At 39.8% G+C, this 27151-nt stretch overlaps 4 protein-coding genes and 1 long non-coding RNA gene across 6 annotated transcripts; 2 read left to right on the top strand and 3 right to left on the bottom strand.

Moving 5' to 3' along the window:
* Positions 1-31: 31 nt before the first annotated feature.
* Positions 32-4160, bottom strand: LOC121188999. The gene is made up of 9 exons (XM_041048978.1): positions 4106-4160; positions 3598-3711; positions 1789-3465; positions 1604-1703; positions 1366-1514; positions 1125-1237; positions 947-1036; positions 722-844; positions 32-626 (listed from the first exon to the last, which is right to left on the bottom strand). Exons 1-9 carry the CDS (start codon positions 4158-4160, stop codon positions 450-452), a joined length of 2598 nt encoding a protein of 865 aa, XP_040904912.1. The 3' UTR covers positions 32-449.
* A 1068-nt stretch (positions 4161-5228) lies between these two features.
* LOC121189000 (glutamine amidotransferase-like class 1 domain-containing protein 3A, mitochondrial) lies at positions 5229-7217 on the top strand. The gene is made up of 5 exons (XM_041048979.1): positions 5229-5377; positions 5853-5965; positions 6218-6389; positions 6507-6708; positions 6824-7217. Exons 2-5 carry the CDS (start codon positions 5858-5860, stop codon positions 7014-7016), a joined length of 675 nt encoding a protein of 224 aa, XP_040904913.1. The 5' UTR covers positions 5229-5377; positions 5853-5857; the 3' UTR covers positions 7017-7217.
* A 954-nt stretch (positions 7218-8171) lies between these two features.
* Positions 8172-10480, bottom strand: LOC121188526 (L-proline trans-4-hydroxylase-like). The gene is made up of 7 exons (XM_041048331.1): positions 10371-10480; positions 9917-10127; positions 9344-9605; positions 9171-9262; positions 8830-8969; positions 8628-8732; positions 8172-8527 (listed from the first exon to the last, which is right to left on the bottom strand). The coding sequence occupies exons 2-7, from the start codon at positions 10059-10061 to the stop codon at positions 8441-8443; spliced, it is 831 nt and encodes a 276-aa protein (XP_040904265.1). The 5' UTR covers positions 10062-10127; positions 10371-10480; the 3' UTR covers positions 8172-8440.
* A 2841-nt stretch (positions 10481-13321) lies between these two features.
* Positions 13322-17467, bottom strand: LOC121188983 (cis-aconitate decarboxylase-like). 2 transcript variants are annotated; one of them, XM_041048955.1, is made up of 6 exons: positions 17239-17467; positions 16762-16816; positions 16170-16342; positions 15672-15764; positions 15146-15351; positions 13322-14632 (listed from the first exon to the last, which is right to left on the bottom strand). In XM_041048955.1, exons 1-6 carry the CDS (start codon positions 17254-17256, stop codon positions 13708-13710), a joined length of 1470 nt encoding a protein of 489 aa, XP_040904889.1. In that variant the 5' UTR covers positions 17257-17467; the 3' UTR covers positions 13322-13707. The 2 variants fall into 2 exon arrangements, with proteins under 2 accessions (XP_040904889.1, XP_040904890.1); XM_041048956.1 differs by lacking the exon at positions 16170-16342.
* Positions 14601-17563, top strand: LOC121188984. Its single transcript, XR_005894756.1, has 3 exons — positions 14601-14859; positions 16177-16471; positions 17463-17563. It is a non-coding gene; the product is annotated as an uncharacterized LOC121188984 (long non-coding RNA).
* Positions 17564-27151: the final 9588 nt, after the last annotated feature.

Raw genomic sequence — 27151 nt, 5'->3', positions numbered from 1 at the left:
TTTATTTATTTATTTTTTTGTGTATAGTATATAGTATTTTATTTATATACATATAGGTTATTTGTGTAGAAGTAGTGCAATTTAATCCAGTATCCCAAAAGTTTACCAAGAGCACTTATGTTGTTATACTACAATATTGACTCAATGCTCTACAGACCACACAGATAAAAAACACACTTTATTAGCTTGATATACACTATTGCCCATAAAGTTGGAATAATTTTGTTTTCAGACACATTCCTCTTTTTATTCCTATTTATACACATCAGTAATCACATTGTAAGAGATTGATCAATCAAGAGTTGGGAAGATATAACAATCATTTCATGAGAAGAGGTAAAATATATTTTATTCCAACTTTATAAGCAACAGTGTATTTATGTTACAGATGGCAGCATTTTTAAGCAGTTCATTGATACAATGATCCACTTTTGAGCACTGGATTTTGCTCAGGATGTGTGTGTGGATGGTGTTGCGCTTCCTGTTCCTCTTCCCGACTCTGTTGTGTTGTCCTCATCTGAACTTACGTCCTGGTGTGTTTCTGGTAGATGCAGATCATACTCAAAAGCTGAATTGGTGTGCCCCTGTCTGTGTCTCCTCTGAACCTCCTCAAAGATCTGAAGAACCTTTGAAGCAGGCAAACAGAGGCAGACATTAGTGTGAGCATGTAATAAAGTGAAACTGTTTCCTCAGGATGAACAGAGCAATATATTTATATTACCTTGGATTTAGGAATGAGACCCACTCTGAAGAAACCAATGTGTCCTGTTTCAATCTTAGTGCAGTCAACCACAGTAGATGCAATGTTCTCTGGGGAGGGGCCATCACATAGTACACCATCCACCTACACCAAGAAAAATACACACATTTACTGTAAAAATAAAAATATATATATATAAACAACAAGTGCCTCTTATATTTACAGAAACTAAATTATAATCATTACCTTGTTTCCCAGTTTGGCATAAACTTGGTTGTGATGAGTTGTGTCTGCCTCGCCTGTAGGGTTGGCTGAGGTTACTGCGATGGGCCCCACCTGCCAGAAGAAGGAGTATTTGTATTCACTAAAGCTCTGCTGACAAGTTTCACTCAGACCTGCAGTGTTCCTCATACGCAGCCTTTACCAGATTAATGAGGTGAGTGGCCACAGAACAGTCTGGGTTTCTGATAGCAATGCTTTGTGGAGTCCCTATGTGTTGTGCAGCATCTCCCAAACCAAAAGTGTCCATCCATGGACCTGTGTAAGACAAGAGACCAATATAATGCTCAAAATACACTCACCATGCAACACAAGGCACCCTCACAGCAATACACACAAAAATCTTACACAGTCAAATGAGCAAACGTCCAAAAACACACACCTACCTCTGGGTATCACCATGCTAATGGACGAGGGCCATGCAGCCTCCATGAAGTCCAGCAGCAGAGGGCTCAGCAGGTGTCGCACCGGCTCCAACTGCTTGATAGAGGAGATCCACATGGACATGGGTCGGTCCTGCGCCTGCCTCTTCACCCTGAAGTCAAACACAGCAATTAGAGAGTAATGAGAGTGAATCAATAAATGGATTCTGATAAAGGCTTTCTCTGGAAAACAGAAACTCACCTGTAAGCTTTAACAACTGCATCAGGCCTGTTGCAAGCTGCCACCAGCACATAAACAGTGTCAGTAGGCATTCCACATATCCCACCGTTTTTCATGATTTCTGCAGAAGGGAAAAAAAGATTCATATCATGTACAGAAATTAATTTATTTTATAAATCAATATCGTGCTGTCTTTTATGTCTTACCTGCAATCTGCTGGACAGATGTAGCCTTGCGGGCTGGTACATGAGGACAGATATGTGCGCCTCCCCCAACACCACTCAGCTTGACTAAAGGTTTCCCTAAGGGGATCTGGGGGGACTGGAAGGTGCTGTTGAAAATGTGGCAAAGGAAGCAATAAAAACTGACGAGACCAAAGATGATAGTGACTCCTATGTCATAACCATAAGGCAGAGCACCCACTGCGTCCAGCAGGAAGCTAATGAGGATGAGCTGGAAGGTGAGGGCGTAAGCAAACCAAGTGACATTTAGAAACAGTGCCGCAGCTGTCACTAAACAGTTAAACAGCATGAAGCTAATGATCCCGACAGCCACATTAAAGCCTCTGGATTCACCGTACAGGCCGCCGTATCGTGTCAACCCCCACACTGTCCACATCACCCCATACAGGATAAAAACTGTGCTCTCAAAGGTTTTACCCCGAGCAAAAGCTACTGAGCCACAGAGCAGCTGGAGGGCCCCACCAGCCACCACCACCCAGGGCAGAACCAGCACAGACAGAGGATTTCTGTTACCAACTGTGGCTGTGACAGCAAAAGCAGCCAATACACTGCAGGCGTGGCCTAACACCTCTGCATCTGCATATCTGGAATAGCCCAGGTGAGGTGAATGCAGCTCTTTATCTTGTGCTCTGAGAGTAAGACCCCGAATCCTGGTTACTAAAGCTTTGAAATGGCCCTTTCCTGTGGGAATCGCGGTGCTGGAGACCATATTGAATGTGGTAATTAAAAGCATGATGGCAGAGACTACAAATATAGCTGCCTGTACACCCTGAGTGCCTGCTTGGAAGAAGCCTTGAGGCTGGGTTGCGATGGCAATACAATAGGCTACAAAGAATAATTGGTAGAGCCCCTCCAGCAGGTTCTTCTGACAACTGAACAGAGCCAGGATGAAGAAAAGCACAGAGAAGACGACGGGGAAGGGAACAGGGGAGAAAGGCTGGATTGAGTAGAAGGATAAGAGAGCACTGTAACCTTCAGCAAATTTCAACAGAGCAGTGAACCCATAAAAAGTGGCAGCTAGTGTGTCCATGGTTCTGTAAAAGAGCACACACATGCCAAGCTGGAACACTCCAGCTGTCCAAAGCCAGGGGACATGACTAGTGGAGAGCCGGGGGACCACACCTAACAGAGGACAGGCTAACACCGAGGCAGACAACAAGTTCATTACCAAACCCACTGACACTGCATCACCACACCCCTGGTTCTGCTCTGTTCTCAGCTCAGCTTTTCTCTTCTGGCCGGTTCCTGGAAGTTCCACTTTACCATGAGTGATAGCTGACAGCAAACGCCCAAATCCGAAGTAAGCACCGACCAGACAGACAAAGAGGTAGTTAGCAGCTGTGGCAGACTGACCAAAACCTGCAGCTGACAGACCAGCGATTTGATGGGCACATGCTAAGCTAATAGAGACAGCTATGACAGACAGAACTGTTTTATTTACTATGAGCGCCACGCTGCCTATGATGAGCAAAGCTAAAGTAAATGCTGCCAGACCAGGGACCAGAGAGGATCTCTGCTCTGTGGGCTGCAGCACTCCACGCCCCACCAGGATGTACACCAGACCTGAACCACACCACAGAGCAGAGACAGTCAGACACAGAGACGAAAACAGCTGGGCGTGGGACAGACTGCGACGGACACCTAAGAGATAGAGAGTAAACAGAGCAGAGGGACCAGGGAGAGGATTTTGAGTTTTACACACAAAAACAAATCAACAACCAGTTAAGAAACAAGTTAAACAACTCTTGTGACATGCAGTCATCAAAAACCAACCTGCATAAGCTAAGAGGGCTGCAACGATGAGGAGAAGAATCCCCAGAGCGGTATGGGGGATGGAGTCTTCTTGAGGAGAACCAGCATAGCTGTTCACCAAAAGCAGGAGAGAACCTGTAAGTTGGAACAAAAGCCATTGCTACAAAAGTTATTGAAGTTGTTTCCTACAACAGCAAGGCTGCCTGAAACATTTCATTGTTTTGTTTTCCTCACAATTACATATGGTATGTAATTAGTTATTAACTTCATAACTAAATCATTATTGTCTTGCTATAACAATTAAATTTGTTCAACTATTAACAGTGGGCAAGGGCATCAATTTTGTATTTGCAGTTAGTAGTCAACAAAGGTTTTAGTGTTATTGTCTACAGCTTAAAACTTACAGAACATCCTTACAATTAAAAAGTTGATTTAAATTGATTTTTGACCAGCATTTCCTAATATTATATTTTGAAGAAAAAACCCTGGAGAAACAGCCTAAAAAATATATTTGTAAATAAGATCTTACCGCTGGAGATTCCTAGTATGCCTACGGACCTATCAAGTGCGCCGAGTTGAGCCATGACAGGAGTGAACCTCTGAACGTAAGGCTGTCATTTATACGGCTGCGTGTGACGTCATCACGCAAGCGAAACCTCGAAGAAACAGCTGAACAGGTGAATCCCACGTTGAGATAGAGTACTATACGGAGAGTGCTTTGGATATTTGTAATGTAACCGATACCGCCGACATATAACGAACCTAATTCACTTATACAGACTACTTAACCCTGTGAGCCCGTACGTATCATATATGATACCCACATTTCTGGGACTCATTGCATCACCATCAAGCATAAACTTTGCATTTAACCCTTTTAGATGAACTCTTATGCTCGTATACTAACTCCTGGTGGACACTCCTCACTTTCCAAATGTTTTGACATGTGTTTTTTCTTTCTTTCAAAATGGCTGCCTCGCACTAGCACACATTTGTGTTTCTCAGGGTCAAGAAAGTTGATCATTTCATGGTTTATTGTGAGAATTTCTTTGAAACACTTACAATATTTTTTAAATGAATAGTTAGTTTGTCCTTAAAACGTTGTATTACTCAGTTTTATAATTACAGTTAGTAGTTATATCGAGCAGAAAATCGGTGTATAAAATATAAAATATACTTAGAATTTATTTTTTTAATTATTTTTTTTTACATTTTGTCAAAGGGACAAATAAAGAGTTCATATCTGAAAAATTTGAATTTTCTGACCATTCTTTCATAGTTCAGGTCTCACAGGGTTAATATTTGTTTTTTGTGTTTTGTTGGTCCCAAGCGATATTATAATATCTAATATGTACACACATAAAGCCACGGCGGAGGAGGTGGTGAGTTGGTGGTGGGGGTAGGGGTGCTCTGCATGAAACTATGCTGAATGAATATGATTTTATCAGGCGAAAATAAACGAGTTTGTTGATGCTATCGTACTGATCTTTATTTCACTAAAATTCAGCTGAAATCTTTGTTGCATCCCCTATCTGCATCCCCTATTAAAGAAAAAAATTATGGGGTGGGGGTCTGAAATTTTACATTTAAAACTAATTTACTGGGAGGATTAATTCAGCATTTTATCTTCCTTGTTTCCTGTAAGGAGCACGACGTCAGCCTTTTGGACAGCAGTTTGGAGTGGGAGGAGGCAGGGGAAACAGGTAGGACTACAAAACGTCTGCTTCAGAGCTCAGCCAGCACACCTCTACTGAACAGCTCGATCAAAAACACACTCGATCAGGCCACCTGCATATACAAGGTGAGATCCACTAAATCTTCAATGTCTTTACTTCTGTTATCTAAACTTAATAACTTCTTTGTTTTTATAGTTTAGGGGCAACATTTCTAGTTTAAGCAGTAGTCTAACGGAGTATCTGTGGAGTATCAGCGCACATTAATTTTCCAAAACTGCACATTTATATATACCAGCAGAGGATTGAACTGTAGACTCAAGCCTTTTCCTGTAACTTCTCTTTACTGGTGTCAGCACTGTTACCTGGCAGCAACAGCAGCACACCTGAGACTCCTTTCTCACCTAGCTCTGTAAATCTTTAATGTAAACACCCAACAGGTGGCACAGGCACACTGCTTAGTTAATCAAATGTTCTTCACATCTGATGGTGAAACAAATAGGGGATAAACATTTTAAGATGTCTGAGTAAGAAAAGTTTTGTTGTCCAGATAGTCTACATATCTTTTGAGTTCATAGTTCTTTTTGCACGTGTGTTTTACAGGAATCATGGCGAAGCGTGTTGCAGTTATTCTCTCAGGCTGTGGCGTCTATGACGGCACAGAGATCCACGAGGCCTCCGCTGTCCTCGTCCACCTGAGTCGTGCTGGAGCAAAAGTAAGGGCAAGAAAAGAAGAGAAGTGAACATGTTACACTGTATTTATCTGTTATTTTTTTTAAGACTTCGAAATCCAGTCCCATTTCAGTGCTCACGTCTACTTTTCTGTATATTTGTTTAGCAACACAAGAGCTCAGTTCAGCTCTATCATAATCCTGACCCACTGAGATACAGTTACAACAATTTAAGTTTAATAACATCTCTAAAAAGATCTGAAATAGAACATTTTACATGTTAGTGTTTCATTTCAGGTGCAGATGTTTGCTCCGAATGCAGATCAGATGCATGTGGTAAATCACTGCGAGGGGAAACCTACAGAGGAGAAAAGAAACATCCTGCAGGAAAGTGCCCGTATCGCCAGGGGTGATGTGACTGATCTGGCCAAGTTAGATGTGTCAGCATTTGATGCTGCAATCATCCCAGGTGAAACAGAGTCAGCCATAAATAAACACTATAAAGTAAAATATTTAACTTCTTTTTTTTTAACCTAACTTTTGGTGAAATGCTAGCTATATCCTCCCTGTGTGTGTTTCTGTTCAGGGGGTTTTGGTGTGGCTAAGAACCTGAGTGACTGGGCAGTGAAGAATAAGGACTGCACCATCCAGCCACAACTGGAGAAGCTCATCAAAGCTTTCCACAAAGCTGGAAAGCCTCTGGGCATGTGCTGCATCTCCCCAGTCCTGGCTGCCAAAATCCTGCCTGGCTGTGAGCTCACCGTGGGGCAGGACAAGGAGTGTGAAAAGTGAGTGAAATAGTTTTGTCCTCATTGGATGTCTATTGATATGTAAAAATAATAATATTAATAATATAATGATTCTACTGTCAACAACTAACTGTCTCTCCGTTGCCCTCTTCAGCTGGCCCTATGCTCAGACAGCAGGTACTCTGAAGGAGATGGGCTGCAAACATGTGAACAAGGATGTGGAAGAAGCTCATGTTGATGTCAAAAACAAGCTGGTCACCACCTGTGCCTTCATGTGCAATGCTCCCATTCACAAAGTTTTTGATGGAATAGGGGTCTTGGTTAAAGAGACATTGAAACTGGCTTAAGAAGTTAAACTACATCCTGCATACTGTTTGTATTCACTGACTTCAAAACTGGTTTTCTGTGACTTTACTAGACAAGCAGGTTTTAGATCAAGTTGCGATATCTCGTAAATTCATCTCACTTCACTGATGTGATATGATATATTGTCAGTCATATTTTGGTGTGTTTAATAAAATCTGAGTTGTCGAGCAAATTACAGCACTGAATTTATCTATCTATCTATCTATCTATATATCTATATATATCTATATAGATATATAGATATATAGATATATATATATATATTTTTTTTTTTTTTTACAAAAACTAAAAAGGAAATCATAAACCTTTATAAGAAAATCTACAACATAAATACGTTCTCACATAAAATGTATGTTTTTGTGTTTGGACCTTATTTGAAAGACGGTGGTTTATTCCACAGGTCATCTGATTCTTAAGCCCACTGAAATGTCCCTGTAGCCGGTGTTGCCCTCGTCCAGAGAGATGTCTGCCTGTACGTTAGCCAAAAACACCACCATGTGAAGGGGTGGTTACATATTTCTGTATACCCCCAAAATCTTTGCATAGTTCAGTCTTTAAGTGGTTTACACATCTAACTTTGGAACACCACTGATTATACATTTGCTTGAACTACAACTATGGAGCAGGAAGTTTAAGTTATATCAGCACTCCACATTCTCTGAGACTGCACGTTCAGGTCTGCACCGTACTAACACATACACAGTTCTTGCTTTTGCAGTTACAGTTCTCTAATTTTACTTCCTTTGTTGCTCAAAGTTATGATCACGTTTTATTGATTGGTGGTTTTAACATCCATGTAAACCACCCTCATAATCTCCTCACATCTGAATTTTCTAACCAATATGTGAAACTGAGACAGCACACATCATCTCCCACACATGAACAGGCCTCACTCTGGATTAAAATTTTCCTTAAGTTTTCCCCAAATTATTACTTCCTCCTTCTTGAAGGTTTTTTCAGATCACAAGATGCTTTTATTTGATAACTGATAACTAAAAGTATTGAAAAATTTAAAAGAATGTAAAAGAAATATAATGGAGCCCCACCACCCATGACGGGGACTCCATTACATTTATGATCCTTTTTCTCTATGAGGATCCAATGATCATTGAAAACCAGACAAAGAAAATTGAGGGTTTTTTTTTTTCACACTGTGACACTTTTAATACACATCATGTTCACACATACACAGTACACATCAAGACATGATGTTGACAGTTTTAAAACTGAATCTCATCAAGAAAGAAAAAATAAATAGATGATTTGATATGTACTATACAAATCTGTAGCTACAGTTATTTTGATATACTGACTTCTGGAAACATAGAGTAGAAATTTTTAGAGATGCATTATAGTGAAACGTGGAAGTAATTGTTGGTGCAAATAGAACAAATCCAGGAAGTATTCATGTGCTTTTGTTGGAGAAATGATTGAACTGATCTGTTCCACAAACCAACGCTGTGGCATGAAATTTCCTGGGACGATCAGGATCCTAACAGGAACAGAAAGTTGGGATCATTACAAATGTCAGACTTAACAAAATTATAATGGGCACAAATAAAGTAATAAATATATAGTCATGTTTGTCTCACCTCTATGGGGTAAGCACAGGTGGGAACATAACGGATCACAAACCCACAGCGCCTTCTCTGGGATGTGTTGGCATCACTGGCATGCACAAGGAGTCCATCATGGATCTAATTTAAAAAAAATATCCCAAATCCTGATTAACTGAGTTTGATTGTACTCAACTCTATTGATAATCATCTCATCATAAATAAAAAATAAACTCACAGACATCTGCCCGGCCAACAGAGGACAAAACACAGCTTCATCAACCTGCACCAGCTCCTCTGGGATCTCCTGGTTGACTGACAGCATGTTTCCAGGGCGGATGGCCTGACGATGGGGCAACATGCCAGAGCAGTGGCTGCCTATAGGAGGAAAAAAGTTAACCTATGTGATCAGTTTGCAGATTTTAGAGAGTACATTTTATTGGCAGACAAGATTGTCTTTATAGTTTTGGCTGGGAGTCAAGAAAAGCTTTTCATTTTATTTAGCTAAGGTTCAAACGGGACAGTGACTAAAAGATATAAACTTGCAAGACAAGTGAAGATGTAGAGTAGCTGAGGTACCTGGGATGACCTGAAGGGCTCCATTCTCTTTCAGTGAGTCATCTAAAGCCAGCCACACAGAGAGAACAGGGCCACCAGCAATACCCCAATACCTGTGAACACAATTACAGTTAGACAAAACAAAATGAAGCAAAACAAAACCTTTAAATGTTTTTTCACTACTTAAAATCTACCTCATGTCCTGATGCCAGGCCACGTATGGAAGTCCATTCTCTCCAGTATTCCCATCAGGTTTGGTTTCTCCTTCTTCACTCTCCTGGATGTTGGCTGGTTTGAGTGCTGGGTATTTGCAGATGAAGCGGGAGTCCAGCAGGATGACATCAGGACCCAGGACGGCTTTGACCGCTTGCAGGACGTGGGGGTGTTTGATCAGGCCCATCACCCACGGATACTGAAGGTGAACATTGTGGAGGCTGTACTGGGTGTACTCTTCACCTGGATGTACAGACAAATAACTTACCAAAAAACTGGAAACACATAAGCTGCATAATCTTTATCATACAGCTCATCATTTTCATTTTTAAGAGCAAGATATAGATACAACATATAAAAATGAAAGGCCAGTGAACATCAAGCTTGCATATTACAGATATGTACTGTGCAGATATGAATTAGGCTCATTGTCTATATTGAGCAAGTTGTATTTTTTTTTAATCCTTTGCACTCCTCATTTTCTGACTAACTTTGTCCTTTGTCATTCCTTCCTTCCTCATCCTCATTTTCCTTTATCTTCCAGTGATACTTACCAAATTCGTTCTCCAGCTCAGAAAAGGCACGCCTGGCTTCCCTCAGCTCCGTCTCATTTAGTACAGGCAGTGGTGAGAGGAAACCCTGCTGGTTGTAGGTCTCTCTGAGCGATGAGCTCTGCTGTTTATCCATGGATGTAGTCATCTCTACTAGACAGTTTCACTGCTGATGCTTCAGGATCTTCTGCTTCCAAAATGTATGAGTTGGAGTCTGTTGTGGTCAGTGATGAAGACAAAGTGAGAGAAAATAAAATTGGCAAATACTTTGGTGCAAGGGTGAAGTGTGAGAGAAATAATCTTATTTTATGTCTAGTTTTTGAGCTAATTTTGAACTTTAGCTGTTCAATGAGACATAAAAAAGCTGTGCCAAGAGTTTCTTTCTCTTTCTATCTCACACTGCAAAGTAATTATTTCCTTCTGTGTTAACTGCAGTACTTATTCATTTTCTCCATACCTGTCAGCCGTTCAGTCTCTTCTTGCTTTCTCTGAGTCTGAAGTTTGGATGGTGCCAAGCTCTTGCATGGCAAGCTTTATATACTCCATACAAGGTATGGTGGACACACCTCTCCCTTTGTCAGCATCATACTCGTATTGTTTTTCCAGTTTTCAGATGTTTCCCAAGAAATCAATATGATAAGGAAGAGACAGACAAGTGACACCAATGATGCAACGCTGTTTTTCTTTGCCATCCAAGGGATGATAATCACTTAAAGAATTTACAAAGAATGTACAACCTTTGTTGCTATGAACTACATGCCGGGACTGTGTTTGCTCCATTCTCAGAACTGTGGTCATTTTTCAGCACCAGGAAACACATACTGTGTTTCACGTTTCGTCCACATGGTTATGACTAATACTTTTTAAGTTCACAATAACTCATTATTCTGTTAGATAGCCTTTCACAATCACATCCTTGTATTCAGTGTATGTGAACAGGGTTGAGTAAAGAATAAATAACAGAAGGGAAAACCCTAATGGTCCCCTTTCAATTTATGGGAAACATTTAGACCATTTTCTTCTTCTTTTAGTTATCATTGCAGTTGATGTTCTGTTATTTAAAGTGAAAGTTTATTTTAACTGTCTTCACAGGAGCTGGAGAAATGTACAAACACCACTGTCTGGTGTCAACATCTGTTGCTTTGCCACCCAGCCGCTGGCACACAGCCTCAAGTCGTTCTCATTTCACGCAGTGTAAGTATGTGTGTGCATCAGATCACCCAGTAAATAAAACACAATAAACAACCTGTTCATTGGGCCAGTGACACTTGTAAGTGTTATTAGACCTTACTAGCAGCCCTACTGGTAAGATTTGTGAAAAACCCCAGTCATTTCCCAATACATAGATAAATAAGAATTTCCTTTAGCTAAATCAAATGGGTTTTATTGTGATTTGAATACATCAGGTGCATTTAATTACGGCAACTTGATGGTGAACTAGATTTAAACTTCAGTTAAAACAAGCACTTTCAGAGGAAAGTAATTCATGTCATAATCTAATATACATATACAGTTAATCTCACTGTGGTTGGTTTCATTTCAATATGTGATAGCAGCACTTTTTTTAAATTTATATTCACAAAACAGAACTGGATTATTTAATTTTTTGATTTTAATTAATTTTTAATTTCCCATGTCTTGGGTTTTCAAACATTGCACCAATGGAAAAAAAAAGGCATGAACTATACTTTCACTAACTTTCTGAGTTTGTTTATCTTAAATATTAGCTAAAGTGAATCACCTGTTAGACACTTGTGTAGTTCTGGCCCAGATTCTGCTGAACCTTGTTTCCAGATGGCAGTGAACAGTCTACTGGAGGAATGAGAGGGTCTTTGGTAATGCTGATGGCGCTGCTGGTGCAGTCTTTTGTAAGTGTCCTGAATGGAAGACAGGGGGCAGCAATGATCTTTTCTGCTGTTCTCACCACCTGCAGCTGGGTTGTTCAGTTGGAGGTCTTGCTGTTGGCATACCAAACAGTAATACACCTTATCAGAATATGTTCTCTAGTGTTCCTGTAGACTGTGGTGAGAATGGAAGGAGGGAGTTCAATTTTTACTGAAACTGGACATTATAAGGCAGGTTTATTTAAAATAAATTTGTGTACTATGTGTATTGTCTGTATGAAACACAAATAATTCTCTGAATGTTAACTGTTCTTAATATCTGCTACATCAGATCATAACAAACCAGCACAATGTTCTCAGAGTCCACAGGACACAGTGTATTGTTTAAAATGAACAAAATTAGCAGAGACTGTGTTGTACTTAGTGTTCTGACATGAAGCCATATTTATTTCAGCTAGCACAGGGCAGCTAAAAAAATCCGCTAAGATGTTATGGTGTAACAGAACCAGTTGTTTTGAATTCTGCCACAATGAGCATGAATTACAGGTGAATAGTGTTCATACATTCTAGTGCAATCTCAGACGTCCAAAGGAAAGAGCCTCTCTACAGCTATAGCTTTTGCACAGATGCAGTTTCCATACAACAGCTGTTGAACAGGTTACTGCTGATGCTGAGGTTTATGGTCAGGAAACAACCAAAAGTGTGACTGTGATTTGATGGTGTGCCTTGCTCTTTTGTATGTGATATTTCAACATTCAGGAAAGAGGATGAATTTGGGGAACTGTGCAATGACAATGGAAACATTCAGTACTGAGCACGATTAAGAGGAAAAAGTATGATGCTGCCAACACTATGCAATACCATAGGAATGATATTGTTGAGGTGTTGAGCAGTGCCTGGTGTTTGTCAGACATTTTGGGTGCCCACAGAGTTCATTTTTTGTCTCATCAGACCAGAGAATCTCTTTCCTCCTTACCTCCTGAAGATGGAAACATTCAGTACAGAGAAAATACCTGGAAGCAAAAGAAAATTATCATTGGGGACTATTTAGATCATTGCACTTTATTCACACATTACTGTGTTGTAGATTTAATTCTAAGTGGATAAAACTGTCATTTTTGCCCATCAATCTACACTCAACAATCCGTAATGACAAAATGAAAGCATGTTTTAGACATTTTGCCAATTTATTTAAAAAAATCAAGAACTGAAATCTCTTATTTACAAAAGTATTGAGTCCATATTTTTTTTGTCTCATCAGACCAGAGAATCACTTTCTCTTGCTGGAAGTGTCCTAAGATTTTTCTTGCTGTTAACTTCTGTTTTCTTTTACCACTGCTTTCACAAGATCCTTAAAGGAAACTTGAAAAAGTTCCTTCTCATTGTAAACTGATTTAGAATCGAAATGAAATACATCATTATTCACATATTTTATTGCATTCTTTTGCATTTGACCTGCAATGTTTAAGTGCATCCAAAAACAGGCTAATAATCAGGGCTATTTTTTAAGGCTTGTAAGAGAATACAGAAAGAAGAACTATAAGATCATTTGATGTAGACAGTATAATTAACAACTACATTTTAATATAGCTTAAAATAAAATATAGCACATTATGTAAATTATAGCACAGAGTACATTACATAAATATTTACATGAGACTGAAATAAAAGAATGTTTAAGTCGTGTAATTAATGTGCGATTATGGCATACAGTGTAGTGACCTTCAGCTGATTCCCATGAACTTAAAGTGCATCAGGGCAGAGTGTTATGTTGTATGTTGGACATATGATATTTTCAAGTGTTGTGGACAAATGTGTCGTGTTTGATCTTTAAATACATTTTACTTAAATACTTTTAGTAAAGTGTCTTTAAATAATGCATTGACTGTGGTTTGAAGATGATTTTTCATTTTCATTTATTTACAATATTTTTTGTTTTGTAGTTGTTGTTCATTGCAGCTGTGAGAGAAGGGGGGTGCAGTTCCCAAGTCTGTCCAGCTCCTCCACCACTTCAATCAGCCTCTCAACCTTTTCTGAAGGAAGCACCACCCCTGCGTTGCTTCTGAACTTCTTCCTCAGGCTCTCATCAGACAGTGGGTTGCGCCAGTGACCATAGAAGGTGTCACAGCGTCCCTTCAGAACGTCTCCTCCAACAAGCGTCACCTGGACTTCGCCATACATGTGGTTGAAATTAGCAGGGTTGTCGTGGGGATGCTCCAGGTGAACATGGCTCAGCAGAGCGAGCAGCTCAGGGCGGTTCATGGCAGCGGGAGTGAAGGACTGCACAGTCACCTCACCATCCAGGAGAGCGCTGCAAGCATTGAACTGGAAGGAGTGGCGTGCTTCATGCTCAGACTCAGGGAAAGGCCTGTTGATGTACTTTGATTTAGGGACTCTGAGCTGGATCTCTTGGACATGAGCTGGGGAGACAGTGCCAGGGCCAACTCCCACAAGAAGCTTATGGACTGAGGCTGCAGCATCTGCCACCCAGTGCATCCCCAGGTGGGCGGGGAAGCGCTTGAAGCCCATGTCCTGCTCCTCTAGCAGGAATGTATGGCCATCATTGGGTGATTCTAAAGGCTGTGGCACATAGTCTTCAAAAAATGCATTGATACCAGCCACCCCTGCAACAGCATCCAAGACCAGGGAACTCGCCTCTAGACCTCGGGAGGCCAGCAGAGCGGCCTCCAGCCCCAAACGTGAAGCGTTGCCAATGTGCAGGGGTTTAGACTGAGTGGCAGCATTAGCCATTGGAGCTCCAGACAGAGAAGCAGCTATGGCCAAAGCATGACTGCACTGGGAGTGATCCAAGGACAAGAGGCGAGCACAGGCAGCTGCACTTCCCATTGTCCCTACAACACTGGGAGGGTGAAACCTGGTGATGAGAAAGAAGGAGAGAAGAGACACTTCGATCAGTTGTTTTGGAGCTTTCTATTAAATAGGTGCTTCCTACCCAAGCCCTGATGACATGTGTTTCCAGCTACTTCACAGCAGCAGATAGCCATGCTGAGTCATGCTGCTGTGGCCCTGCTTGGTAGCAGGGCCCACCACACGCAACCCATGATGGTCCATTCCCCTCATCTGCAGTACTGGAATGTTTAAGTGAGTTTTTTTATATGCTTAAAATACCTAGTATATTTTATAGGAAGCACCATGATGCTTTTATTGTGAAGAAATTATTGAAAATGTAATGTGTTTGTCACCAAGTCAGTGGAGCTTTATAAGTGGTGCTCTTCTTCTTATGAGCAGGTAAAATACAAATGAGAAATCTTCAACAAGGAACTGCCTAAAGTGAAAACCACACCAAATCTTGAAATCACTGTAATATTGTGATCTTAACTTAAAACAGGGTCTATTTTCAATCTGGCTCATGGTCTGAGGCACTCACCTCTTGGGGATGTTGTGGGCCTCGTTAGAGAACCTCATCAGTCGACCCTGGATCTCGATGCCGACATTGAAAGCCAGCAGGAAGTCCAGGCCACTAGGTTTGTTGTTAGACGGCATCATGTCACTGAGTGCTAACACAGCAGGAAGGACCACTCCTGAGGGATGAGTGGCAGGGTGCCACGTATCATCAAAGTCCATGGAGTGAGTCTGAAGCAAGAGGACAACTTTTTAGCGATGCAATAATTGTATATCTAAGAGTGAGATGATTATTCATTAATTTGCACACTGCTTGTTCACAGACCTTCTTTAAAGGTGTTTGCACACATAAAAATAGGCGTTTTTTTCAGACAGGTAATATGTGGTCATATCAATATTTTAACCCCTCCTGTGATCGGCTGCTCAGGCTGTACCATTGCTGAGAATGAAATAGCATTAGCACTGATTGTGGTAAAGGCCTTGGTGTATCTGAGTTTGACTGGTGTACTTGGGACAATAATGACACATCTTTTCCACTTATTCATACTCACCGCCACTCCATTGACAAAAGCTGCCAATGTCGGGGAGAGCCTGGTGCCCCTGCGTCCGTATACAGAGCTGATGTCATGAGGAGCATACATGTGCTGAGGGGAAATGACAGAGACAGGTAAACAGGGAATCATCACAAGGGCCTTTAAATACAAATTGTAAGTCACAGTCTGCCATCATCTGCACACACAAACACATTTGAAGTGAAGTTAGCTCACCACTCTTCTGAGAAAGAAACAAAGCTGAATATATTTGTGAGTCATGTCAGTCAGGGGAATTCAAGGAGAGAATTCACAGACATGGAGTAACAGAAAGAAAAGAAACTGTGTGTAAATTCAGCATGATAATAAATAGGTTTTTCATCATCTCATCCATCAACGTGTAGCATTTGACTTATGACTACTGTTCATATGTGTGTGGCAAGGCATTTTCTTCCATCTGTTATGTTATCTTATCAGATAAGACCTACATTCGTCTTTTTTCTTTCCCCTCTCCCTCACCTGGCAGTGCTGCAGGACCAGTTCAAACACCTCTGTTGTGCTGCCGATCAGACCAACTCCAATGCTGTCCAGCACCATTCTTTTGCTGCGGTGGAGGACTAAGGAGGACAAGTGCTGGGGCTTTACTTCACTGATGAATTTCCCAAAGCTGGCTGTGACTGTGTCCTCATGGGCTAGACATTTCAAAAGGTAACAGGAATGATGTGTGGAGAAAAGTATTGAGGAGAAAGAAGAAAAGAACGGAGGAGGAAATAAAACAGAAGATTTAATATGATGTGGCAGACAGAGTCAACATTTGCTAGGTAGGTACAGAGTTTGAGAATAAAATGAAATGGTTTGTTACAGCATGAGCCAAAAGAGTAATATGTCTCCATTATCCTCACAGTCTGTGTGACAGTATTGCAATGACCTTTAGACTGCAGGTTAAAAGAGAGCTGAATATACAAGAAGTCTAAGTTTCCTCAGTTGTAAAGGAGTGGGGAAAAAGCTAGTAAGTGGACAGGAAGTAAAGATTAATTAATCACAATTTAACCAGCTATTGTTCCCAAGGTTATGAGTGACCTCAGTCATGTTCAACCAGATGCTGGTTTACCTTCCACTGCAGCACTGTGTATTCCTCTGACAGCAGAAAGTGCTCCCATGGTTTTCTGTGGTACACAAGAAGGAGGTTGAATACAAATGTAAGCTACTGAGGGGAACATTTAGTGTATTTAATGCATTAAATTTAATGCTAATCTTATTAGTTATTGGGTTTTTTTTTTGCATTATTATGGTAATATTACTCAGTCTGTCAGGCTCTTTTGAAAGGTGTGTTGCTGGTGAAGTGGAACTGTAGCAAGTGTGGTACAGTATACATATTTGCCCCTACTGTGTACTCACAAACCTATATATATTGTGCATATGTTGTGCAAACTCTGCACAACTTCTTGTCAAACAGTTTTAATATGCACAAAAATCTTCTTTATTCCTATTCCTTAATCTCCTTCATTACTGTCTAACCCTAACCCAAGAGGATGTGTTCTCCTGTTCATCTAATTAAAAGACCTGCAAAAATAATGTGAATATTTACCTGCAGTTTGGACATCATGGTTTCACAGTGACACTGTGTCACGTTACCGTTTTTCTTCTTCTTCCAACAAAAGTCGTGTCACTTCAAAGTTTCGCCATTGTTTTCTGTATTAATGATGTAGATTTGCTGTCCAGAGGTTGTGAATGATGCTTGTTTTAGTTTGGGAGTTGCTTATCATTATATAGCGCAGGACCTGGCAGTGGTGACCAGTTCATACCTTACAGGAACAAGGAAGGCAGGCATATGAATTCAAGGGAGGAATGTCCATTGCACTCATCAACATAATCAAGATCATCGTCAGCTGAAGAGGAGGGTGACAAAGGCATGGAATTTGTCATAGAGGTGAGAGACAGTAATGTAGATTAGTGTCAGAAATATTTCATTAAATTCCTCTTACAACCAGACAAGCCTTATTTATGACAAACCCACATCCTTGCTTCAGGACAGCTCAACACTTCATCTGTGCAAGCATCTTGACCAAGTAAGGCTTAGTTTCCACATTTGATTATTTGCTTGTAATAGTCATCATCATTCATTAGCTATAACAGAAAAGATTATTTATGCAAACAGGCCAGACATTATCTTTTCATTTAAAATTGTGTTTCTATTTTCTTTTACTTTACAGCTTGCACCCCAGTAAGACTAGTAAAGTCACATCAATGCGGGCTCCTAACAAAAAACGCAAACTCATGACTAGTTTCTCCAGCATTGGCATCTAATTTCTCTGCCTGAGACACTTAGCCAATCAAGTTGTTTCCTACTACAAACATTAACAACTTTTTCTGAATGTTACAGTAATACAACACTATATCTCTAGAAAATAAACTGCAGCAGTAAATCAATCAGCAGAGCTCCTGGGCTCTTGTGGTCTCTGGGGTTCTCGTGTTGCTCATTCTAATTTTTGCCATTTACGGTTCAGCTGTGCTGCTCCTCAAAGGTCTGACTCAGCGTCTGGTCCTCAAAGGCTTTGTTACCCCTCTCAGTCCTCTCAGAGTCAGAACTACTTTCCCACAACAGAGCAAAACAGATAGCAGCCACGGACTGTGCTGAGAGGGATGAAGAAGATGAGTCCAACTCTACTACAGATCTTAAAAGTAGAAAACATATTGATGCAGAATAAATCTGAGGCACCACAGTGTTCAAATTACAGCATAGCTTTCCATGGGGTCTCTCAGTTTACTTAATTTTCCATGGACTGATCAGATCTCCAGTTTTGGAAATGATACAATGGGCTACAAAAACCTGTCAGAACCCAAATGTTTTTACTTCTGGGGAAGCTAAGAATTTCAACAGTCAGCCACCATCAGAAATTCAAGGTCACCAATATCAAAGATGCTCTGAAACAGCTCTCTTTGGCATAATGAATACAAGTGGACACCATAGTAAACATTCATCAGAAGAACAGAAATACATTCCATGCCAAGAGAAAAAAAACAAACAAAAAAAACATTGGATGGCCTTCTTCATAATGTACTAATGTCTATTTTAGAAATTATCTTCTCCATATAAGATCAGGAACGACGTCCTTGCCAGAACCTTGGCATTTTCCTTGTGATGAGAAAAATACCATGAACATTCATAAAGAAACAGAAACTTGTCTTAGTAAATGACTCATGAACAGAAATGAAGAAATGATGTATGGAAAATACTAAAGAAAAGATAAGATAGGACTGAAACACTGTTGAATACATTTCAGATAAATAAAACATTAAAATGGCCACATAATGTATGACAGTTGGACTGTCAAGACCATTTTTATGCCAACATTTGCATATCCTACACATTAGGAGATAACAGAGTGATACATGCCTGCAACGAATGATGATAGTATTATTAATGATAATTAGTGTTATTACTAGCGCAGTGCCTGCTAAACTGGAGCGTGACCTTTGATTATGCCATCAGTGATATTATCAAAATTATAACTTTATTCATGATTAAATGATATTAATTAAATTTAGAATTGAATAAATTTTACTCAATTAAAATAAACTGATTAAATCAATTGAATAAAATGAATCAAACTGAGTTTTTAAAAAAAAAATTTAGTTCCTTTTAGAGCATTTTTATGACTATTTGACAGTGACAGTGAAGACTGACAGGAAAAGTGAGTAGGGCACATACCACAAGGCATAACTGCTCTGAAGACCTTGTCGTGATACCATCTGTATCTCCCCTGGCTAACTACAGTCTTTCATACTGCCAGTATGTGTGCCAGTGTGTCTCTAACTCTGCAGAACTTGAACATCGGGTCCTCCCTCATTCCCTACCTTTGCAGGCTTCTTGGTGTTACCAAGAGTGACATACACCGATGTAAATCTAAATGTACTATCATCTATTTACAAGAAAAGATCTTGTGCAAACGAGATCAGGAGTGACACACTTGACATTTTCCTCATTTAAACAATATGTGGTGATATACTACGAGGGGGAGCAACTGTACAAAAATTTAATATTTGCTAAAAAAAAAAAAAAAAGTCAGCGACAGCTTGGGAATTTCGCCCAAGGAAATAGAACTGATAGTACCAACTGCAAGGCACTCAGGTTCATCATACTATGAGGCAGGAGATGTGGTTCCAGGGCAAAAATAAAAGAATATATTTTATTAAACAATTAAAAACACACAATAAAACACCATACACACAGGGATGTGAGAGAAAGGGAGTGGTGGGGGGCAGTCAGGGCTGAGGCTTACCGGTGGAGAACTGGGTCGATGAGAGGTGTAAGGAAACACCCCCCCACAAAAAAAAACCCCCAGAAAGTAGAATCTTAGCGACCACCACCTAGCGGCACTAGGAACACCTTCAGCTCTCTGCTACTGAAGAGGGATATGGGAGTAAAATCAGTAGGGTTCCACTCAACAAAAGATAATAAAATAATAATAATTAAAGGAATAACCAAAAACACTATTAACTAAGTAAGAGATGGGAGTTAACCTTACAATCCATTCATCCACCTTAAAAACTGGGCCCAAGTTAAAGGAACTCACAATCAGTTCAACATACACAGATGACTGTACGTCCACATCCAGCTGGCCCTACGAACAGCAGTAAATCCATCACTAAACTCTCTGTGCAGTAATGAAGCTTCATGACTCTCAGCTCTTTATTTCCACTGACTGAAGTCCCTGCTGCTCTTTATACTGGATGTGCTGATGAACTGAGTCTCTGGAAACACTGATTTATCTCCTCTGTTCTCTGTGTCCTTCTCTCTACAGATGGAGGCTGTGATCTTTGTAAAGGAGAGTGAAGTGTGTGTGTGTGTGTGTGTGTGTGTGTGTGTGTGTGTGTGTGTGTGTGTGTGTGTGTGTGTGTGTGTGTGTGTGTGTGTGTGTGTTAGGAGAGGATGAGCTGTGTCCTGATGATCCAGAGGTTGAAGCAGCAGCAGCTTGTGTGTAGAGAGGCTCTGACTTGTCCATGTTACTGGAAGGTAGAGTGGAGAGGAGAGCTTCATCCAGCAGAGACTCACAGAGGAACAAGAGGAGGTTTTTATTCAGTGTAACTGAACTTGATAAACACTGCTGTTTTCAGCTCCAGCTCCACCTTGTGGAACAGCTGAGTACTGCAGTTAACTTCTATATATTTTTACATTAGAAGGTGATGTTGCATGTTTATGCATATTTAAGGTCTCTGAAGTCCTGCTTATTACCACCTGTATCAGCTTTATCTCATATTGTCACAGATCCAAGATAAAAGCAGATACAACCTGAACAATGTCTGCATTTAATCTTCAATCAAGTTCTCTCAGCTGAATACAAACAGATTACATCTGGATTTTGATGTAAACCTTAATATAAGCTTAATATTATTATATTATTTTAATTTATTTTTGGTGAGTTTGCATGATGGGTTTTAGTATTTAACATTTTTATTTTAAAAACAAAATTATAAAATTGTGCGTTCAGGCCTGTTTGTGTTTAGTGTTTCTGTTTTTCCCCTTTGGAACAATAAAGCTATAGTTGAGGTTGAAACAATCATAAATGGGAAAATGAGCCTAAACAGAGCTGTGACACCAACATGCAGATCTGCATTTAACTAAGTTGAACAGTTTTCTTTATTATCTGGTTTGATTTTCTGCCCTTTAAATGGACTTTTATTCAAACTTGACCAGGTAAAGCTTCACTTATTAATTAAAGCAGCTTGACTGTCAGATGTGTGTTTTATATTTTCTCTGGTTTCCCAGCCTCCGTTCTGTTGTACAGTGAAGAGTACAGTGTTTTGGTGTAAAAAAAAAATGAACTCAGCTACAATCAATGACAGAAAATGGCAGCCTGCTGAAACCACAAATGAAAATATCCTTTTCCATCTCATCATCTCATCACTGGTCTGTAACTCTCTCATTTTATTGCAGTTTGATGCACAGTCCCTCCGCCGCCGTGCTGTGTTCTGGTTCACAGTCAAGACTCTGGAGGCAAACACGTGGTGTTGAACTCAGTTTTACTCCTGGCTTGAGTCCAAAGAGAACTAAACACTGTTTCTGGCTTCACAACAGGTCTCTCACAGTCAAGTTCAAGTTAGACCAAATGAAAACATTTAAATAAAATTCAATAAAATATGAACAAATTGCTTTGTGTCTCTAATTAAATCCCATAGCATAAGAACCTAAACCTATTTTCTTCTTTTGGTGGTAGTGCAGTAGTTAGCACTGTCGCCTCACAGCAAGAGGGTTCCAGGTTCAAACCCCGGTCTGGGCTCTTCTGTGCGGAGTTTGTCTGTTTTCCTGCGTGGCTTTTCTCCGGGTACTCCGGCTTCCTCCCACAATCACAAAAAACACGCACATTAGGTTCATTGGCTTTTCTAAATTTCCTGTAGGTGTGAATGTGTGCGTGTGTGGTTGTCTGTCTTTGTGTGTCAGCTCTGTGATTGGCTGGTGACCAGTCCAGGGTGTACCCCACCTGTTGCCCATAGTCAGCTGGGATAGGCTCCAGCTCCCTGCAACCCTAACTTTGATTGCACTCATATTGATAACCATGTCTTAAAGAAAAAAAAACTCAGGACAGACATCTGCCCGGCCAACAGAGTACAAATCACAGCTTCGTCAACCTGCACCAGCTCCTCCAGGATCTCTTGGTTGACTGACAGCATGTTTCCAGGGTGGGTGGCCTGACGATGGGGCAACATGCCAGAGCAGTGGCTGCCTATAGGAGGAAAAAAGTTAACCTATGTGATCAGTTTACAGATTTTAGAGAGTACATTTTATTGGCAGACAAGATCTTCTTTATAGTTTTGGCTGGGAGTCAAGAAAAGCTTTTCATTTTATTTAGCTAAGGTCCAAATAGGACAGTGACTAAAAGATATAAACTTGCAAGAAAAGTTGAAAATGTAGAGTAGCTGAGGTACCTGGGATGACCTGAAGGGCTCCATTCTCTTTCAGTGAGTCATCTAAAGCCAGCCACACAGAGAGAACAGGGCCACCAGCAATACCCCAATACTTGTGAACACAATTACAGTTAGACAAAACAAAATGAAGCAAAACAAAAAACCTTTAAGTGTTTTTTCACTACTTAAAATCTACCTCATGTCCTGATGCCAGGCCATGTATGGAAGTCCATTCTCTCCAGTATTCCCATCAGGTTTGGTTTCTCCTTCTTCACTCTCCTGGATGTTGGCTGGTTTGAGTGCTGGGTATTTGCAGATGAAGCGGGAGTCCAGCATGATGACATCAGGAAACCCTGCTGGCTGTAGGTCTCTTTGATCAATGAGCTCTGCTGTTTATCCATGGATGGAGTCATTTCTACTCGACAGTTTCACTGCTGATGCTTCAGGATCTTCTGCTTCCAAAATGTATGAGTTGGAGTCTGTTGTGGTCAGTGATGAAGACAAAGTGAGAGAAAATAAAATTGGCAAATACTTTAGAGCAAGGGTGAAGTGTGAGAGAAATAATCTTACTTTATGTCTAGTTTTTGAGATAATTTAAACTTTAGCTGTTTAATGAGACATAAAACAGCTGTACCAAGAGTTACTTTGTTAAACTATCTCACACTGCAAAGTAATTATTTCCTTTTGTGTTAACTGCAGCACTTATTCATTTTCTCCATTCTGTCTCCCATTCAGTTTCTTTTTGCTTTCTCTGTGAGTCTGAACTTTTGTCAGCATCCTACTCATATTGTTTTTCCAGTTTTCAGATGTTTTCCAAAGAAATCAGTATAACAAGAAAGAGACAGACCAGTGACATCAATGATATGAGACTTTTTTTCTTTGTCATCCATTCAAGGGATGATAATCACTCAAAGAATTTACAATGTACAACCTTTCTTTCCATGAACTACGTGCCGGGCCTGTGTTTGCTCCAATTAACAAAGCTGTCGTCATATTTAAACACCAGGAAACACATTCTCTGTGATACAGACACAGGCCATATTTTAGTGATGTCTTTCACGTTGAATTTCGTCCACATGGTTATGACTAATACTTAGCTCACAATAACTCATTGTTCTGTAAGGTGAACTTTCCCACTTTCCCGGCTCTATTGTCTGCAGTGTTTTAAAATGTGTTATAATTCCGTTTGGTCTTAGAGTTGAAATTATTTTTTATCATTTTTGCTGCCAGCCTGTCTGAAAATAAAGCGCGCGCACACACACACATATACACAAATATATGTGTGTGAGATATGACAAGAATGGTTGAAAACCTGCACATCCAGGAGTGAAAAGTTTGTAACGTCATACCCAAAAAGAGGCTGTAATGCTTCAGCTAAGTACAGATTAAAGCAGGGGTGGGCAAACTGTTCCACAAAGGGCCGGTGTGGCTGCAGGTTTTTGTTCCAACCAAGCAGCAGCACACCAGACTTGACTCATTTAATCAACTGATCTCAGTCTTCAGACAGTTGATTGGTCAAACTGTATGCTCTTCATTGGTTGGAACAAAAACCTGCAGCCACATCGGCCCTTTGTGGAACAGTTTGCCCATCCCTGGATTAAAGGGTCTGGATATTTGTGTCAATGTAATATTTTCAGTCTCAGTCAGAATCATTTGTAAGTGTCCTGAACGGAAGATAGGGGGCAGAAATGATCTTTTCTGCTGTTCTCACCACCTGCAGCTGGGTCGCTCAGTCAGAGGTCTTGCTGCTGGCATACCAAACAGTAATACACTTTATTAGAATATGTTCTCTAGTGCCCCTATAGACTGTGGTGAGAATGGAAGAAGGGAGCCTGGCTTTCCTGAAGAGACACAGGAAGTGGAGATGCTGTTGAGCTCTGAACCATGTCACCTGCAGAGTCTGTGATGAGAAATGTGAAGTAATTAGGGCCCGAGCACAAAATTTGTGCGTTCGAAGCCCTGTTGTAACTGAAAGGATTATTATTATTCTCCTCTTTTATTTTTCTTCCGCCACTTTGTCGGCTAATTTGACCCCCTGAATGTGCTCAAAAAGTCACAAAATTTTGCCCCAAATTGTTCGCAGATGAAAATTCTTTTTCTTTAATTAACTCCTCCTAGGGAAGTGATCAAAAGCTTTTCTCTACATTACAAGATGTGGGTGGAGCACCACTGCAAACTCACCCTCCGATTTGTGAAAATGAGGATTTTGGGTTTTTCCCACTTCCATATCATCCATTCTGGCTAATATTTCGCCTTAAAACCTATAATCCCCTACAAGTCTTGCCACAGAGCACCGTTTTAGCACAATTGGGCGTGGTCACTCAGCTCAGCAAAGCCTCCTGGATTGTGAACACAGCCCCTGTGAGGCCTACAGACATGAAATTTGGTGCACAGATAGATCTCTTCAATACAAGAAAAAACGTTTCTTGGAGGAAAATACTACAATGTACAAGAAGTCCGCCATTTTGCAAAAATGCCGTCATTTGGCGTTTCGGATTGGCCATACATTAACGAACTTGTCCTAGGGGATTGGTCCGATTGGGGTGAAATTTTGTCTGTTGAATCTTAAGGCATTAAGGACAAAAAGTTATCAAAAGTTTTGGTGTGGGTTACGTGGTCTACCCGTGGCGCCGCCACAAACTTGACCCTTCGCCTACACAGAAAATGAATATTATTGTGGCTCTATCTCACCCCTACAGCCGTATGACACTTTATGTGACATTTTAAAGTCTTGTTAAAATATGAGTTTTTTGGCATATTTTGTAGCCTTACGGCCGTATGAGACTTTTCATGCCATTTTGAGGTCCTACTAAAATATGACTTTTTGGCATATTTTGAAACCTTACAGCCGAATGCCATTTTTTATGAGATTTTGAGGTCTTACTAAAATTTGAATTTTTTTGGCCTATTTTGACGCGTTACGGCCGTACGACTTTTTTTGGCCTATTTTGACACCTTACGGCCGTATGATGTTTTTTGTGACATTTTGAGGTCTCACTAAAATAGGACTTTTTTGGCCGATTTTGACGTCTTACTATACTATGACCATTTTTATGACATTTTGAGGCTAAAAAATTTTTTTACTTTTTTTTGGCCCATTTTGACGCCTTACTATACTATGACCATTTTTATGACATTTTGAGGCCGTTCTAAAAAATGCCTTTTTTTGGCCGATTTTGACGCCTTACTATACTATGACGTTTTTTATGATATTTTGAGGTCAAAAAAATTTTGACTTTTTTTGGCCGATTTTGACGCCTTACTATACTATGACGTTTTTTATGACATTTTGAGGTCAAAAAATTTTTTGACTTTTTTTGGCCGATTTTGACGCCTTACTATACTATGACGTATTTTATGACATTTTGAGGTCAAAAAATTTTTTGACTTTTTTTGGCCGATTTTGACGCCTTACTATACTATGACGTTTCTTATCACATTTTGAGGTCAAAAAATGTTTTGCCTTTTTTTGGCTGAAAAAAACGCCTTACTATACTATGACGTTTTTTATGACATTTTGAGGTCAAAAAAAATTTTGACTTTTTTTTGCCCGAAAAAAACGCCTTACTATACTATGACGTTTTTTATGACATTTTGAGGTCAAAAAAATTTTTGACTTTTTTTGGCCGAAAAAAAAGCCTTACTATACTATGACGTTTTTTATGACATTTTGAGGTCAAAATTTTTTTTACTTTTTTTGGCCGATTTTGACGCCTTACTATACTATGACGTTTTTTATGACATTTTGAGGTCAAAAAAAATTTTGACTTTTTTTGGCCGATTTTGACGCCTTACTATACTATGACGTTTTTTATGACATTTTGAGGTCAAAAATTTTTTTGACTTTTTTTGGCCGATTTTGACGCCTTACTATACTATGACGTTTTTTATGACATTTTGAGGTTAAAAAAAATGTTGACTTTTTTTGGCCGAAAAAAACGCCTTACTATACTATGACGTTTTTTATGACATTTTGAGGTCAAAAATTTTTTTGACTTTTTTTGGCCGATTTTGACGCCTTACTATACTATGACGTTTTTTATGACATTTTGAGGTAAAAAAAATTTTTGACTTTTTTTGGCCGAAAAAAACGCCTTACTATACTATGACGTTTTTTATGACATTTTGAGGTCAAAAAAATGTTTGACTTTTTTTGGCCGAAAAAAACGCCTTACTATACTATGACGTTTTTTATGACATTTTGAGGTTAAAAAAAATTTTGACTTTTTTTGGCCGAAAAAAACGCCTTACTATACTATGACGTTTTTTATGACATTTTGAGGTCAAAAAATTTTTTGACTTTTTTTTGGCCGATTTTGACGCCTTACTATACTATGACGTTTTTTATGACATTTTGAGGTCAAAAAAAATTTTGACTTTTTTTGGCCGATTTTGACGCCTTACTATACTATGACGTTTTTTATGACATTTTGAGGTCAAAATTTTTTTTGACTTTTTTTGGCCGATTTTGACGCCTTACTATACTATGACGTTTTTTATGACATTTTGAGGTCAAAAAATTTTTTGACTTTTTTTGCCCGAAAAAAACGCCTTACTATACTATGACGTTTTTTATGACATTTTGAGGTCAAAAA

Source organism: Toxotes jaculatrix, chromosome 10 (assembly GCF_017976425.1).
Source record: "Toxotes jaculatrix isolate fToxJac2 chromosome 10, fToxJac2.pri, whole genome shotgun sequence".
In the NCBI taxonomy this organism is placed as follows: domain Eukaryota; kingdom Metazoa; phylum Chordata; class Actinopteri; family Toxotidae; genus Toxotes; species Toxotes jaculatrix.
The sequence above is the reverse complement of the archived record's forward strand: the minus strand, read 5'-3'. Positions and strand labels throughout refer to the sequence as shown.

What these genes read in the sequence shown, in the direction of transcription:
- LOC121189000 (XM_041048979.1), top strand. Translation starts at nt 5,858, where the DNA reads ATGGCGAAGCGTGTTGCAGTTATTCTCTCAGGCTGTGGCGTCTATGAC. An exon ending in TGAGTCGTGCTGGAGCAAAA is followed by an intron (nt 5,966 to 6,217) that starts GTAAGGGCAAGA and finishes GTTTCATTTCAG; the next exon opens with GTGCAGATGTTTGCTCCGAA. An exon ending in TGATGCTGCAATCATCCCAG is followed by an intron (nt 6,390 to 6,506) that starts GTGAAACAGAGT and finishes GTTTCTGTTCAG; the next exon opens with GGGGTTTTGGTGTGGCTAAG.
- LOC121188526 (XM_041048331.1), bottom strand. Translation starts at nt 10,061, where the DNA reads ATGACTACATCCATGGATAAACAGCAGAGCTCATCGCTCAGAGAGACC. An exon ending in TGAGCTGGAGAACGAATTTG is followed by an intron (nt 9,606 to 9,916) that starts GTAAGTATCACT and finishes CTGTACATCCAG; the next exon opens with GTGAAGAGTACACCCAGTAC. An exon ending in AGCCCTTCAGGTCATCCCAG is followed by an intron (nt 8,970 to 9,170) that starts GTACCTCAGCTA and finishes TTCCTCCTATAG; the next exon opens with GCAGCCACTGCTCTGGCATG.
- LOC121188983 (XM_041048955.1), bottom strand. An exon ending in ACACAGTGCTGCAGTGGAAG is followed by an intron (nt 16,343 to 16,761) that starts GTAAACCAGCAT and finishes TGAAATGTCTAG; the next exon opens with CCCATGAGGACACAGTCACA. An exon ending in GCCCACAACATCCCCAAGAG is followed by an intron (nt 14,633 to 15,145) that starts GTGAGTGCCTCA and finishes TCTCATCACCAG; the next exon opens with GTTTCACCCTCCCAGTGTTG.
- LOC121188999 (XM_041048978.1), bottom strand. Translation starts at nt 4,160, where the DNA reads ATGGCTCAACTCGGCGCACTTGATAGGTCCGTAGGCATACTAGGAATC. An exon ending in ATCTGTCCAGCAGATTGCAG is followed by an intron (nt 1,704 to 1,788) that starts GTAAGACATAAA and finishes TCCCTTCTGCAG; the next exon opens with AAATCATGAAAAACGGTGGG. An exon ending in GTCTCATTCCTAAATCCAAG is followed by an intron (nt 627 to 721) that starts GTAATATAAATA and finishes CCTGCTTCAAAG; the next exon opens with GTTCTTCAGATCTTTGAGGA.